Source organism: Mangifera indica, chromosome 18 (assembly GCF_011075055.1).
Source record: "Mangifera indica cultivar Alphonso chromosome 18, CATAS_Mindica_2.1, whole genome shotgun sequence".
Lineage (NCBI taxonomy): Eukaryota > Viridiplantae > Streptophyta > Magnoliopsida > Sapindales > Anacardiaceae > Mangifera > Mangifera indica.
Window position 1 is genome coordinate 5,006,660 of NC_058154.1, and position 16,369 is coordinate 5,023,028.

Consider the following 16,369-nt stretch of genomic DNA (forward strand, 5'->3'; position numbering starts at 1 on the left):
AAACAGGCCTCTCGACAATGGTATCTTAACTTTGATGAGGTTGTGACCTCACTTGGCTTCACTGAAAATAAGTTTGATCAGTATATGTATATGAAGATTAGTGGGAGCAATTTTATTTTCTTGGTACTCTATGTTAATGACATCTTACTTGCAAGTAGTGATTACAGTATGCTTTTTGAGACTAAGCAGTTTTTGTCTAGAGCCTTTGACATGAAAGATCTTGGGGAAGTTTCCTTTGTTCTTGGCATTGAAATCCACCAAGATAGAAATCGTGGTTTACTTGGCTTATCTTAAATGGCATATATTGAGCATGTTCTTAAAATATTTCAGATGCAAGATTGTAGAGCTAGCAATATACCTGTTATAAAAGGAGATAGGTTTAGTATCAAACAGTGTCCTCAAAATGATATTGAAAGGGCATTCATGAAGGATAAACCATATGCTAGTATGATTAGGAGTTTGATGTATGCCCAATGTGCACAAGACCTGACATAGCTTTTGTTGTTAATGTTCTTGGTCGATATGTTGCTGATCCTGGTTCTGATCATTAGGTAGCAACAAAGAAAATCTTGAGATATTTGTAGAGGACTAAGGATTTCATGCTTGTATACAGAAGAATGGAAACTCTTGAGGTGTGGGATATTCTGACTCAGACTTTAGTGGATGTCCTGATGACTTCAAATCCACTTCAGGGTACATCTTCATACTTATAGGAGGGGTCATATCCTGGAAAAGTGTCAAGCAGACATTAGTAGCATCTTTAACCATATATGCAGAGTTTATTGCTTGTTATGAGGCATCTACCCATGTCATATGGTTGAAGAATTATATTTCTGAGCTTCGAGTGGTTGACTCCATTTCTAGGCCACTTGTGATCTACTGTGATAATTATGCAGCTGTGTTCTTTTGCAAGAGTAATAAGGCAGTAGCAAGTCAAAGCATATAGAGCTAAAATATCTTATAGTCAGGGACCTCGTAAAAAAAGGAGACATCATGGTAGAGCATATTAGTACAGATGCAATGTTGGTCGATCTCCTAACCAAAGGACTCGGACCTATTGTTTTTAAAGGTCATGTGATAAATATGGGTGTGTTAGAATCTTTTGATGCCTTAGGTTAGTGGAAGTCTTAAAGTAATTTCTGGTTATTTTCTGCTTGACTTTATGACATTGTTTCATTAGGTGATTTATTGTAATTATGAGTTTTGCAAAACTTATTATATAAATGTTTGATTATATATTTATCTGTGTATAGATATATGTGCATGTACAAGGTTAAGGTATCTCAAGATATATATGTGCATGTATCTCAAGATAAAGTTTCCCTTGAGGGTGACAGTTGTATGAGTATGTTTCATTAGTCTCGAGCAAAATTGAAACATATAGGCTTCATTGGAAGCAAAGGGATTTCTCCTGTTTCTTTTGAAACATAAAGGTTAGAGAGGAATCATAAAGAGGACTAACAGAGATATAGCACAGATTATGATCACCTTGTTGGGTGTTATTATGCCCATACTCCCAGACTTGATCTGCGTTGATTTGATTATTAGTAATTATAATCGAGGACGATCTTGTGTCAATATAGTACATAAGTAATGTCTTGGTTCGTTATTGATGCTCATATCAACTGGATTGTTTATTATAGTGTAATTTATCTTTGGACTATTATGTTTTACAAAATAGTGGCCACTTAAAGTTAAAATCGTTGATTACCCGAGAGTCAAAATTGTTTGCTTTTCTTAAAATAAAATAAAATAATTAATGTTGCCCGAGTGGGAGAATGTTAGAAATTTCCTAATGTGGGCTAACATTAATTTTAGTTTTAGTTTTATAAAATCAAGTAATTTGATAGTCCAATGCCAGTTTACAAATGGGTTTGAGTGATCAATAAAGATATACCTAATACACTTAAAAGTTATTAGTCTTGGTAGACGGTTTAGTGTGGGCCTTCAGTTATTGGACCTTTAATGGGAGGGTCCAGATAATTTCTTATAAATAGGTTATGTCCCACTCCAAAACCTAATTTTTGATAAGCTTACCCATTCAAAGTCGTCATAGGGAGGTTTCTGGAGTAGAAGACTTGTCATAACAAATCTTCAAGTTTCAGGTGGAATTTTGAAGATCTTTGGTTTCAGAAATATGGCTCAAATAAGTTTTTCTATAACCCCAATTATTAATTTTATGTTCAATTTAATATAAGAATTCAGTATTCTATATTCTATGCATGGTTGTATTAAATTATTATTCGAATTAAAGTTTACAAAACAAGGCTAGTTCAGGAGGTCTACAACAAGGCTTTTCAAGGTTTCAATATCAGAGCATAGGCAGATGTCTCTTATGACACCTCTACTGGACAAAGTTGCAAGCAACTTTTCCAGTGTATCAATTTATCATTTCACATGTTCTATGCATCAGGAAATATACCAACTGCACTGAGAAAAGCCGTAATTGGATTTTTATTTTTTTTTTGGTCTTAGATGGTGTTTAGATTAAGAATGATATCTATTGGGAACTCCTCTGGACAACTTTTGAGGTTGGAGCGGCAGGAAGTAAAATAATTGTGACTACATGTAATGGTGTATTTGAGAAAATCACATTTGATATTTGTAATTGTAATTTTATATTAATCATTAATAAAAGATTTCTTGTTATTTAATTCATATGTCATTTATTTATAAAATTGTATGAATAACACACTCTTAGAATGGTAGTATTATGATAAAGGGATCAAATGATTAATCGTTCAAACCCCATGTATACATTAGGAGACTATTCTTGAAACTTCCATATTCCTAATATTATAATGAATAAGGTCATATATAATAATTATAAGATTATCATAATACTGAGCGACTCCACTGAAAGGTGGTAACAATTCTCACTTATTGAAGTTGTTGTAAACAATTTGGTACAACACATAGGTGCGTATTATAGACGTGTTCACCGGACTAACCCTAACAAAAGATATCCATATAGATGGTTGCTCCAGTGTCTATGAAATGAATCCTCTAAACATCATGGTTGCATGTGGGCCTTTAACTTGATGTGTGTTGGGTGGCACATTAAATGTCGATCGTTCCATGGCATGGAGTCATGCATATGTGTTGATGAGTGCAGTGTATGATTGAACTTCCAGTCGTGCTCAGATATCTGCACATATAAAAAAAGACATGTATTTGCATAAAAAATAGAATAAGATACAGAAGAGAAACCCTAGCTACTCTCTCTTCTTTCTCCTTCCCGTGATCACAATAATGTCCGATCAAGAGTCTTAGTAGCCTATTTGTCTAGATTTGCCTCTTTTGTGTTTGTGCTCCACATGGATACCAAGGCACCACCTCCCAAGGGTTGGATAGTGTATTGGCTCAAGTCACATGAAGTTTGAAGAAGTCATCGACGCAGGTATAACTCTAAAACACCCTCTAAGTGTTTTTACATGTTCATGAATTATACACATAAAATAGGTATCCTGGCTGGGTTTTCAAAATCATTTTTATTTTAAAATTTTAAATTTTGTTGCACTACTAGTTATTGGTGCTCTAAAAACCCTACATAGAGATGGTTGTGCATGACGTTTAGACACTAAAATAAAGCCTATTTTTGTACTCTATCGGTCTCTATGCTCAATCCACTACATCATTATCATTAAAAACATATTCCTAAGATCATATGTATTGAAACATAACACTGTATAATTTAGGTCCATGATTTTATCCATCCAACTCAATATTTCAACACCCAACATATTACAAACCATTCACAATCAATTTATTTCATCTTTAACGCGTTGATTAGTCAAATTTGATATTCAGTCTTTAAATCACAGTACATGGCATTAATATTACGACAAATCATATTTCATAATAGTCAAATTCCATGTCTCATACCATTTTCATTTAACACACACAAACCCATATTTGAACCATTCATCAAGGAAGATCTTTGATAGATCAACACAACCAACAAAATCAAAACATAGTAATTCAACTAAGCAGGTAGAAATCATTCAACCTACCTAGATTCTACTACTTGATGAGTTGGTGTTGAAACTCCTTCCTCTTTGCTCTTCTCTTCTTCTCTTCTCACTTGTCGAAGAATGGTCATTGAAAAATTGTTACAATCACGCTCAAACTCTCTGGAAAGCACATAAATGCACAATAAGGTTTTAGGGATAATAATTCCTAAATTCATGAGTACATGCCTTTTTTAAATTGTTTCCTTGTAATATCATACACAAGCATGCACAACCGTTCGTCACCTAAATAATTCCAACGTTGCACTTATCTACTCTAGCTAGCGTGGCAAGCGATGCATGGGCATTCATATTCATTCAACCATAAATATAATTAAACACGTAGGTAAATGCAAAATGACTAAATTGCTCTTGATGTGTACCTGTGGATATTACATTAATGTTTTAGGTGCTAACTGGAATAATAAATATTTACAAAACTCTTTGAGTAGACTGAATTTGGGGGCTGCTATCCATACTATTTGGTTGAAGAGAAATAGAAGAATTTTTTTCAAGAAGCCAAAGAAGAGCAATAATTAATTAAAGCTATTGAGTTCTTAAGGAAAGAGCGGTTAACTTATGAAAGTTACAGTTTGATGGGAGGATGATGATATTATGAGGAAGAAGGAATTACCTTTTTGTGTTTTTGTCTGAAATATATTAAGACATACGTGTGAAGATCAAACTCATATTACACAAATCTAATTGGTTTGTGTTAAGGTTCAATATTTCGTACTTATATACTACTCACTTATGTTATATTTATTATATTTGAGACTTCAGTCTCCCTCACCCTCCCTTAGGCCTGTCGTTTTAATTCGGTCTATTTTTAGACAGATACATTGTTACTTATATCCAAAAATACTTTACGTTGTTAGACTCCGTTTGGCTTATGCTTTAATACAATATAGAAAATATATTGAGTCTATAAATATGAAGATTAAAACTTATATTAAATAAAATTAATTAGTTTTGTATAATATGAGTTTCGATTTTCACACTTATAGACATAATATATTTCCACAGTCTTTAACAAAGAAATAAGAGGAGCAATCAAAAATTGATGGGGTGCTGTTGTTTTTATTTCCTAACAGTTTTCCTTTTTTTAGCAGGTTCCTTTTCCTCTCGAAGCTTGATTTCATCTTTAGAATTCTTGATTTGGTCAATCTAAATGCTTCTACACAGCTAGGTAATTTCCGCCATTTTAGTGCTTCTCAATCCAATTGCTGCTTTGTCCATTTTCTGCTCTTTTTAGTTTGCTTCTTAGTCCGACAGTCCAAGTTTAGTCTCCAGCTGTTGTTCATTCTCCTTCCGTTGAAGCCGCGAAAGTTGCTCTTCGTTCCTCCGCTGGTCTGCTTCATTTCATGATGTTTTATCCAGCCTCTTGTGCCTATCCTGGAATGTTTTGGACAACCAAATGATTCCACTCATTGCAATTTAAGTTCCTTGCTGGTTAGAACAAATTTCTGTCCAATCTATTTTTGTTGCACTCTCCAGTCAGCGTCTCATATGGTTGGTTCTGTGATGGTTGTATATTTAGCAAAGTTGTATTCTATTCAGGAGGTTGGATTTCCTTCATGTTTCCTGAGGCTAAGCCCTGCTATTGATGGGTTTTGTTTTTTCTGTGGTCTTTTGAATGGCTCGGTTTTTTCTTGGTGTGCATTGTTGGGCTGTCTTTTTCCTTGGTGTGTATAGATGCTGGGTTGGGTTGATTTTTGTTGCATGCTCTAAGATGTTTTCATGTCCTTGAATTTTATTTTTGTAGAAACTTAAATTTTAAAGAGTATTTTAAGTCTTGTTTACTATTGTTTTAGAAAAACGAGGTCCGTCCTTGGTTTGGTCTTCTAGTATGCTCTTTTTTAAGTTTTGTTGTTTGTACAGTATAGCTATCTTGCTCTTTCTTAGTGCAAGAGAAGCTTAGGTTGTTTCCTCTAGTCTGGCTTTAAGAGCTAAACTCTTATTTTGCTTATAATATTTCTCACTTATTCAAAAAAAGTTTTCAGAACAGCTCATATACACCCTAATAATCTCAATAGTTGTATTTGTTCTCACATAACTTATAACTGAACACATGCTTATATACTTGATTAAAATTATACACAAATAAATTATACAAATTTATCAATATAAACCATAATGACAATCTATAATTAAATAATATGATTAGTTATTTTTTATTTCACTTTAAAATTACTTAATCAAATATTACTATATTAGGTTGTACAAATAAATTTGTATAATTTATTTATATATATAATATTACTTTATATACACTTCTCCCATTAAAGAAATATCCTTGAGAAAAATATATGCATTTAAACATGTTAACAGTCCCTACGTCTCCTTCACCAATAATTGGATGTATCATTGTTACTAAGATCGGTGCATATAACCATCAGTATTTCATTCTAACAAAAAGGTTCCACAATCAGCAATATTCGAAATACAGGCTAAAAAACATTTGTCATCAGTAGCTTTAGAGATAGTTCTCGAGTTTCAACTTGGAGGTGCTGGAGGGACACTGGGTGGAGGCGGTGGTGCCATTCCCATATGTTGCATTGGGGGTCTTCCAAGCTGTTGCTGCAGGGGTGGTGGTGGCTGCCAGACAGGTGGTTGACCACCCATTCCCATTGGTGGAGGAGGTGGCCTTTGATGCATTGACAGTACCTGTGGAGGTGGTGGCATGTTTGGTGGAGGTGGCCTGTACAGCATTGATGGCGGAGGCAGAATTTGTTGCGGTACTCCTTGACCTAATTGCGGAGGCTGACCCTGCCATACTGCTTGTCCAGCTACCTGAATGGATGGGAAGGCTCCAGCTTGGGGTGGTGGTGGTGCTGGACGAACAGCTGGAATAGGTCCAGGAGCAGCACCATTGGCAAAAGGCCGAGGAGGCATGGCTCCACCAACAACACCATTGGCCTGAACATTTTGAAGCGAAGGAGGACCACTGGCAAACAAAGTGTGTGGTCTACTCTTCTGGGCACCTGGATTATTTGCTGCCAAAATTCTCTCTGCATCAAAATGGGTAGCAAATTTCAATTTGTTACAGAATGAATAAAAACTTGAACCTTTTCTATGTGCAAGGCTTGTGAAACACAATCCCCCTGAACATCTATGGAAGATGGCAGCACTCTTGATTTTACTCTGGAAGTTACTAGAAGTCGTGCTAGTAAATTCAAAGGTATTGATCATTACTGGCCAGAACATAACAGGGAAAATTATCCTAAAAGTGATAGCCAAATGAGTGAGAAAGCCTTACCTGCTGGGGTACCATGGCGTTCTCCTTTAGTGTCTTTCTTATATGCATATGAGACAGTGATTTGACGGTTACAAAGGTACTGGCCATTCATTGCCTAAAACAATATAAGAATCAATTAGATGAAATAAACATTTAAATAAATTAAATAAAATTTAACCCTAAATGTTCATGGGGTATTAGCCCTCCACAGTCCTAGACTATCAAGAAACACCTAGTTGCAGTAGTACTAATACTGCCATAATATTAAGGGTTGGAATTACCACCAACCTTCACAGACTCAATTTCAACAATTATAACTCAAAGACACAGAAAAATGGCTTTTCTATGAGGTCTGTGCAAGGGACATACCTCAATAGCCGCATCAGATGCCTCAAAAGAATCATAGCTTATGAAACCAAAACCACGGGAATTTCCAGTATCAGGATCCCTCATAATCTGCAAAACAGAAACGTAAACATTTGAGTCCAACAACATACAAATGTCACCTGTTCAATCAAAGGAGGAAATCAAAGCAGAAAAGACTCGTTAAATAAATGGTCATAGCAAAAGTTTGCCAATAGACAAACTGACATTAATAGACTTGGATGTGGGTAGGGAAAATATTCCTAATTTTTTCCTTATTTTTGTGTGTGTATGTATATGTTAGTATATGCCCTAGAAACCATTCATATTATCAGTTTCAAAGCATTTCATCTTATATATAATCTTTTAAATAATTTATTAATAAAAAAGTGATTCTTTTGTTCATATGCATAAGCTATTTCTTTATTTTGCGATAATATAAAGTATATGTATGAACTGTATGGATGACTCAGTTAATACAAATTAAATCATCGAGTTATTTCCTATAAACGTGATATAACTTAGACAATTATATCACATAATAAACATATTGAATATTTCCATTGAATGTCGTAAGATGACATTAGTACGGGTGAGGATGATAGTCGTGTCATTAGGGTATTAGTATGAATTAACCGTTAGAGAATCATTTTTCAAATATGACTAATAATAACAAGTCACATGGTCATTAAATTGTAGTCAATGACTTATCTTAAGATCGTACTAATGTACGAAGTAATCTTTTGACTTGGGATGTCATAGTCGGATCCAATAAGGATATATGTAATTTATGTGGTGAATATATACAGGGATTAACCACATCTCATAAAACAAATCATACCAGTCATGTGTTATTTGTATATGAAGAAGAATAATGGTCAAGATGGGATCTGTTGACTCAGAAAGTATTGGATTATGAATATTCGCTGATTCAATCCGAATCGAGTTATGAAGCGAACATCAATAAATATTGAAAATCGAATCTCTGACCAAAGTATAATGTAAGTCATACGAAGGATGTTCGTTATGACATGTTTCAAATATTTAAATTGATGTTTCGTAAATAATCAAAATTAAGACTTTGACAATCCATGAGCCCAAAATCGGTCTAAATTGGACAACAGAAGGATATTACGTACATGGAACGCACAATTGGAGATTATAGGTTCGATGGAGTATTTTTTCATCAAGGTTTAGGGGCTATAACACATTGCTAGATGTTTACCATAGTTGTTGAGTTTTTGAATACATTTTCAGAACGTTTGAAAAGGGACTTATGGCTACGTCACGGTGAATCTATAGTCACACCAATAAACCAACCTTACGAGAGCAAGAATTGATTATCTAAGGTTGGCTAGTACCTTCCGAAGGATAATAAAAATCATATAAAATGTTATATGGATATAAAGATAATATCTTAAAAGTTAAGATGTTAGTAAGATGAAATTAATGTGGCTAAAATATATTAGATATATATATATATATACACACACACGGCAAATCTTTAAATCAACATTTTAATGCGCTAAAAGTATAATTTTAGAAAACTACAACTAACCACCATCATAAAAGAATAAAGTTAGTTCACTCAAAATGAGTTAGTCCATTTTAAACTAAAAATTCTCTCACAAAAATTGCAAAACTCTCTCTCCTCTCTACCTCACAACAAAGGTTATCTTTTGGCTTGGTGGTGGATTTTCTTTGGAGGTTTTGCAAATGGAAGACTCATTCCACCATTCTATATCCATATAGAAGGCAAAAGAGTAAGTAAAATCTTTATTCTCTCTCTTTTGTAAATGCATATTTTGATTCTTTCTCTTTTGACATGTATGTTTGTTTTACATCTATTTTCTTCTTCCAATCTTTACAGTGTGTATATATATATTATGAGCTAAACATTTGTTACACCATTGTTAAGCCCTCTGATTAATTAAAGCAACAATGTACACTGAATTATAATCATTAGATCCTAGCACATTGAAAGGGCAAGATGAATTTTTACTTGGCAATTTAATTTGAAATATCTTGGATTGATGACAAATCATTAAGCATTAACTTTCTTTTTCCAATATTTTCCTCTCATATCTTTAATACTTTCATTCCTCATTAGCTAACATTAAAAACAATCTTTTCTTTGTTTTCGTTTTTAATCTTCTATCCTGCATCAATTCCTTTGTTAACTATCATGGGAGAATCCATGAAAATCCAAAAAAATTAATAAATAAAACACCTTTGATTTCTCAGCAAGATATTCAGTAATCAGTAAAACTATGTATACACAATTTTAGTACATAAATTTGTATACACATAAATATGTCATGATGTGATTGAATGATTTTAAATTAATGATGATGTCCAATCACATGATAACGCATCCATGTATATACACATTTATGTATCAAAAATTTATACACATAGCATTACTCATTTGTAATTTAATGGCTTGCTTTTCAATTTAAACTTTGATGAATCAGGCAATGAATATATTATCAATTAATTACAATATCTTTATACACATAAATTTGTATTATGAAAAGAGCTAGCAAGAAAGAGACTGTCTTAAGAAGTTTGTCAACTGAATAAGAGAGGAGATTTGGGATGGTATTAAAACGAGAAAGAATATTGGAGAGGGTTAATATTTAAGTACATGCATCATTCCAAGATTTGAAAATTCCTGTTTGATATAGACTTGTCAAGTCAACATTCATCTTTGCCATTGAAAATGCTGAAGGAGCTCCGAGCATTCAAGCAACAAAGCGTGATCCAAGAAGATTCTAGTGATGACCACACAACATTCATAGGTGACTTGAGGCATGACAATAAGAGGAAGAAAGATTTTAAAAGAGGGCATGATGGAAAGAGAAGGCAAGCAAAAATCTGAATCCCAGAATTGAAGAGTTCATTTGATTTCCATTACTTGTATTTTCCTTTGTGTTGGTTGGGTTCTGTAATTCCCCCAGTATTCAATACAATTTCTACTCGATTCATAGTTATTCGTCTCCTGTTTTCTCCACATTCTGCCTTAATTTTCTTTGATTATATTAGAACTGCTTATGTTTACTATGGGTCTCTATCAAATTGGCATCAAAGCGTCACAATTCTCAGGATGAGGAGAGTTGATGCTACATAGGATGAGAGTGGATGGTGGAGGATGGTTTGGCAACTGACAGAAATAAAGGCTCAAGCTATGTGGGAGAATAGAATTTGTCTCTATTGTGAAAGTAAAAAGGAACCAAAGCATGGTTGTAGATGCAAGACATAAGCAGTTCTACTAGTGGATAAAGACAACTTGGATCACGACACCATTCTGATCGTTTACGATGAGTAACAAGACAAGAAAGAGACTGATTTGATTGATATGGAAGATTCTGGCAAACAAAAAACAAGTCAAATCCAGTGATTTGACAAGTGAATCTGCGTCTTCTATGGTGAAATTTGTGGAAATAAAAAAATTCAACAGCTGGAATTTGCTTGTTCATCTAACTGTTTTGTTACTTTGGCAGCTGAAACAAAGGTGGAAATAAAGGAGAAGGCGTGGAAAAGATGAAGGAAATTTGAGTCACGGACACCATACCCAACCTAAAATCCAACAATTTAACTTCTAAAACCACCTATTTAAATTCAGCCCATTTTTCAGTTTCAAATAACCACTCCACCAGCCTAATTACACCTTGTCCAATCCCACGTGTCCAAAAATCGAGCCTAATCCAATACTACTCCAACCCAAACCAATTCCACATTTCAGGCCTAGCTTCTTACCAATCCAACCCAAACACAATCCACATAAACCTAATCACACCCACATTTAATAAATCTAGTCTAAATCCATTTCAATAAAACCCAAATACATTTACCTAGTCCAATCCATTCAATTACTCAAACCCCAACCATTATACCTAAGCCCACCACTCAATATACTCCAATTATCCAAATTCCCCAAACACAAATAACCCAACCCATTTTACACAAAAACTAGGATACCAACCCAAACACTCATTATACATCCTAACATGAGCTTCATTCGATTCAAATACAATCCGACCAGCACGTGCTTCCTTCAACCCTTCCATAACACTAAAATACTCAAACGACTTCCACCACTTTGCCATCACCACCTTCAAAACCTCCACCTCAACTACAGTCACGACACCCATTCATCTCACTGCTACACAATTCTCTCTTTTTACTCGCACAGTGGCCAAAACTCACCTTTGCCCAAAAACACAACTGCCACCATTAATCATGACAATGGTAGCTTCTTTCATTTACTTCTTTTAATCATTCAATGCAGTGGCATTCCATTCACCAAAACCATACGTGCTTCAATTATCATGAGTCACAAAAAGCACCATAACCGCGTTGTACATAAACCAAGAGAGCAAGTTGTATGAACAAAGACTTTTGTTAGACATTACAAGCACCATGGCAACGTGTGCCAGGCAGAACATAATAAAAGCATTACCATTTCAGATTTTATCTTCCTTTTGGGCATTGAAGTTTTGGTCTCAAATACTTTCAGGAACAGTAGTGGATACTTTACCATGATTGGGCCTGTGAATATCAAGTTAAGGGAACCACTGATTGTTGTTCGAAGAAAATATGTAAAAACAACAGAAGATCTTCAACAACAAAGCTCGAATTATAGCCACGTTATCTTCAAATTGTATTTCAAGGACTAGAAGTTGATGACAAGCTCTGTTGGTAATTCACAGAATCACAAATTTTTACTTATCTCACACCAGGTCTTGATCTTCATGCTTTTAATGTCTTTATGGGATTTTAAAGTAAATTTCACAAATTGACAGAATATGATGGTTTGGTGGAGTTAATAAAGTTGAGTCTAGATGAAACTACATTAATTTTTGTCTTCTGTTTGACTTATTTGCTTAATGATATTACGTATGTTATTCGGAAAGAGGATGGGAGTAACTATGTTATATAAGTGTTACAAGTGGAATATGCCTTAAGACGGGGTATGTTGAATACATTGGGTGAGAATGTTTATAAGCCAACTCCTAGAATGGCACATAAGTTCCCTTTTGTTATGAGGCTTGTATTCCTGCTATTCCTACACTGTAGACGGAATATGTTGAGCTTTAAGAACAATGTGGTTTGAGTGGAGTGGCCATTAGAATTATTAAGGTCTTAAAGTCATGGGATATCTGATATATTGCAATTGCCTATTGGGAAAGACAACAACAGCTGTGGAACCCATAAAGGGACGACTATCTGAAAGGTCTAATGACCCACAATTAGTGTGTTCATTAAGTGATGTTACAAAATGTGATGTCTGCAAAGAAAACACTCCAAAAGTTTCATACATTAAGTCAACTCAAGCTCTGCACTCTCTCGCACATAGTGATCACAATAGAGGGGACTAAAAGAAATTGAAAAAATTATAGGTGTTTGCTATGGTATTGCGATTTTTGTGCCTAGACTGTTTGTTTACTTCCAAGGCTACTGCATTAAAGGCTTGGGATTTTAGAAAGGCTTTGAATGGGCAACTTAGAACAATATTGCTTGCTTGCATATGAACAGGACAAGGAGCAAAGAAGTTTTCATTGCATTCAAGGAGGTTGCGAAGCTCAAGTGGCAATTATGGGAACACTACAACCATGTTGTTGATATCATGGGCAATTTTACTCAGGTCTTGCTCTTCAATAGAGACGTGATCATTCAACCAACAAAGTGTGATCCGGAAAGATTCTAGTGATGGCTACATGGCTCTCCAAAATTGGTGAATTGAGGCATGGCATTTAAAGGAAGATATAAAAAGAGGGCATGATAGAAGGGCGAGGCAAGCAAAAATCTAAATAGTTGGCTCATTAGTGGGAGAGATTTGACACTCTCAAATTTGCCTGAATTGAAGTGTTCTTTTGATTTCTATTACTTGTATTTTCCTTTGTGTTGGTCAGCTTTTGTAATTCCTCTAGTATTCTATCCTAATACGTGCATGTAAAAGCTGCAAATTGTATAAAAAGTTGAAAGACTTCTACAAATCCTACTAATTTCTCTTTCTCAATTAAGCCTCTAATAAATGTTATAATGCAAATGCAATGCAATAGAAGAAATAGATGATCTATCAGACAAAGAAGAATTGATGACCCAACCAAAACTGTGCTATTTTTCTTCATCCTCTACCTCAATAATTCGGTGTTAACATTTTGTTTCCTTGGAGTTATAAAAAAAGACATCTCTAATATTTCGGTGTAGGAATGGCACCCAACCTATGACGGTGTAATGACATTGGCACAAACCATTTTAACTTTATAGTGTGGAGAACCAGTAAAGCAAGAAATCTTCATTTGGGTAGTATAATCATTGCTTTGACTACAACAATTCAGAATTTTATTAGGGCTCAATCACAACTTAGAGCCAATATAGTAACTAAATGATTTAAGTAAACAAAAAGTAAATAACGATAATAAAAAGAGAAATCATCATGTCTAAACAAAAGTAGATAGCAAACCGGTATAAATATTTTATAAGCTCATAACAAATTAACAATTTAAACAAATACAAACCCAACATGTAGACTAGAATACGACACACCAAAATATGAAAAGACTAAAGTTACTAGCATACCTTGGGATTTGTAACAATGACTCCAAATGCACTAAAAGTATCATAAAGTAGTTTTTCATCCACATCCTGAAAAGAATATAGGGTTAAAACAACGTCAAAAGATTTCATGTAGTTTCAGATTTTGCTTAACCTTTTGATACAAATAAAGCAACTTACAGGATCAAGGTTTCCAATAAAAAGGTTTGCCCCCACATCTAAGCTCTTTTTATCTTGGGATGCCTATATCAACAAATATTAAGATTAAAGATCATGATAATCCATTAGAATCACAGAAAACATGTATGGGAACTTCAAGAAAAAATGTACAACTTATTGGAAGCAACTATACATCACAGTTTATTATGAAGTACCCAAAATAAGAAATATGGCAAGTGAAAGATTGGGAAAAGAAAACTTTATACCTTGTTCACACGTATTGGCTTCCCATAGAGCTTAATCATGTTGAGCACCTTAATTGCCTGCGAATTTGATAACACATAGGAGAAAAAATTAGGAGCTGAACTAAAAATTGAACTGTGAGATAAAAGCAAGCAATAAAACAATTGTAGAAAGTGAGAATGAATTACATAATCAGCATCTTCTTCACTTCGGAACTCTACAAATCCATATCCTTGATGAAGGTTTGTCACTCTATCTTTTGGAACATACACATTAACTGATACACAAAAGAGAGAAAGAGATCAACATAATCAAGGTCAAATCCTAACATAAAGCTCAAATCAACAGCTTGAACACCATCTTACAAGTAGATTGCCATTGTTACATTCTTATTTCAAAACTTAATTTCTTATTCCCAATTTTTAAGAATGCAATGACATGAACCAAATAATGTACTATAATATATGTTTTGAAAAAGTTTCATTCAAGAAGCATATGACTCCCTAAAGTACAGAAAGAACTAACATATGACTTCCCAAGCAAACTAAGGCATAACAGCAAAACATATGGTTAAAGCTTCAATACAACTGTTTGGTGTTTTATGTGAAATAGTAACTTAAGATAATATCAGAGTCAGTTCGACCAAACCATCTTGTTCCTAAATTCTGGATCACATTAATCAAATTATAATAAGCGTTTTCAGGTCGAACAGTAACGCAACACAATTTTATAATCGAATTAACCAAACAGTCTTGTTATGAATTGCGAATTATACTAAATCAATCATAATAAATTCGGTGTGATATCTTAAACTAGACTCGTGATGGAGCATGCTAGAGCTTTAGCACTTATCTATAGTAAAAAGTAAAAGAGAGAGAGATGAAACATACCAACAGGACCAGCTTGAACAAACAACTCCCACAGTAACTCTTCTGTAACCTGAAACCATAAGAAGAGAGTCAAATCACAAGCATATAACGATTGAAACTGTAATTTTTGCTTGCAGTAGTAATAAAAATAATAATAACCTGTGGATCGAGATTGCCAACATAGGCGGTTGCGTCTTGGTTTCGCTCGGCAGAGTGTTGGCCGAGCAAATTGGCTCCGACTCCGGGAGCGATTCGAGTCGTCATGGATTTGCGAAACCTAAAAACCTCTTGCTTGCCAGAAACCAAGGAAGCTTTATTTCACCGTATTTGGGCTTTTTTTCGCGAAACTTAAAATAATTCAAATTAGAGGACATTACATTTCTCACCCAAGGTTTGGAAAAACTATTACACCCCCCTAAATGCTAAAACTTTAAATTATTACTAGTCATACAAATAAATTATTATATTATTTTTAACAATTTCAATTTTTTTACATTTCTTATTTTAACCTTGAAGCAATTGTCAACGATTTGCACCAAATTTGGCCTTAATCATAATCAAAGCGTTGTGAATTTAGCAAATTACACTTGGCTAAGTGTGATTTTAACCTGATCACACATTTTTTTTATTGAGAATTGGGGATCTAGTGTTGACTACTTTTTTTTTTCCAAATTTTAAAAATTTAAAATGTTTTCTACCCTTAATTTTCTTCTAACAAGGTTACAATTTGAGTTAGACTTTTTAATTTAATCATTCAAGAGGTGAAAATTTGTGATTTCCTCAAAACCTTAGGTGAGAGATTAATTTACTTTAAATAGTAATAAAGCATTTTTCTTCACTCCGCCGCCATGTGCATTTCTCAAGTCCAACTATAGTTATTAGGATTGTATTATACATTATATATATCATACAATATAATATATTAT

General features: G+C 34.1%; 1 protein-coding gene across 1 annotated transcript; it reads right to left on the minus strand.

Annotated features, from left to right (window-relative positions):
* Positions 1–6,393: 6,393 nt before the first annotated feature.
* LOC123202274 (splicing factor 3B subunit 4-like) lies at positions 6,394–15,763 on the minus strand. The gene is made up of 9 exons (XM_044618100.1): positions 15,603–15,763; positions 15,465–15,513; positions 14,763–14,851; positions 14,598–14,654; positions 14,353–14,415; positions 14,197–14,262; positions 7,618–7,704; positions 7,270–7,363; positions 6,394–7,021 (listed from the first exon to the last, which is right to left on the minus strand). Exons 1-9 carry the CDS (start codon positions 15,705–15,707, stop codon positions 6,507–6,509), a joined length of 1,125 nt encoding a protein of 374 aa, XP_044474035.1. The 5' UTR covers positions 15,708–15,763; the 3' UTR covers positions 6,394–6,506.
* Between the last annotated feature and the right edge of the window lie 606 nt (positions 15,764–16,369).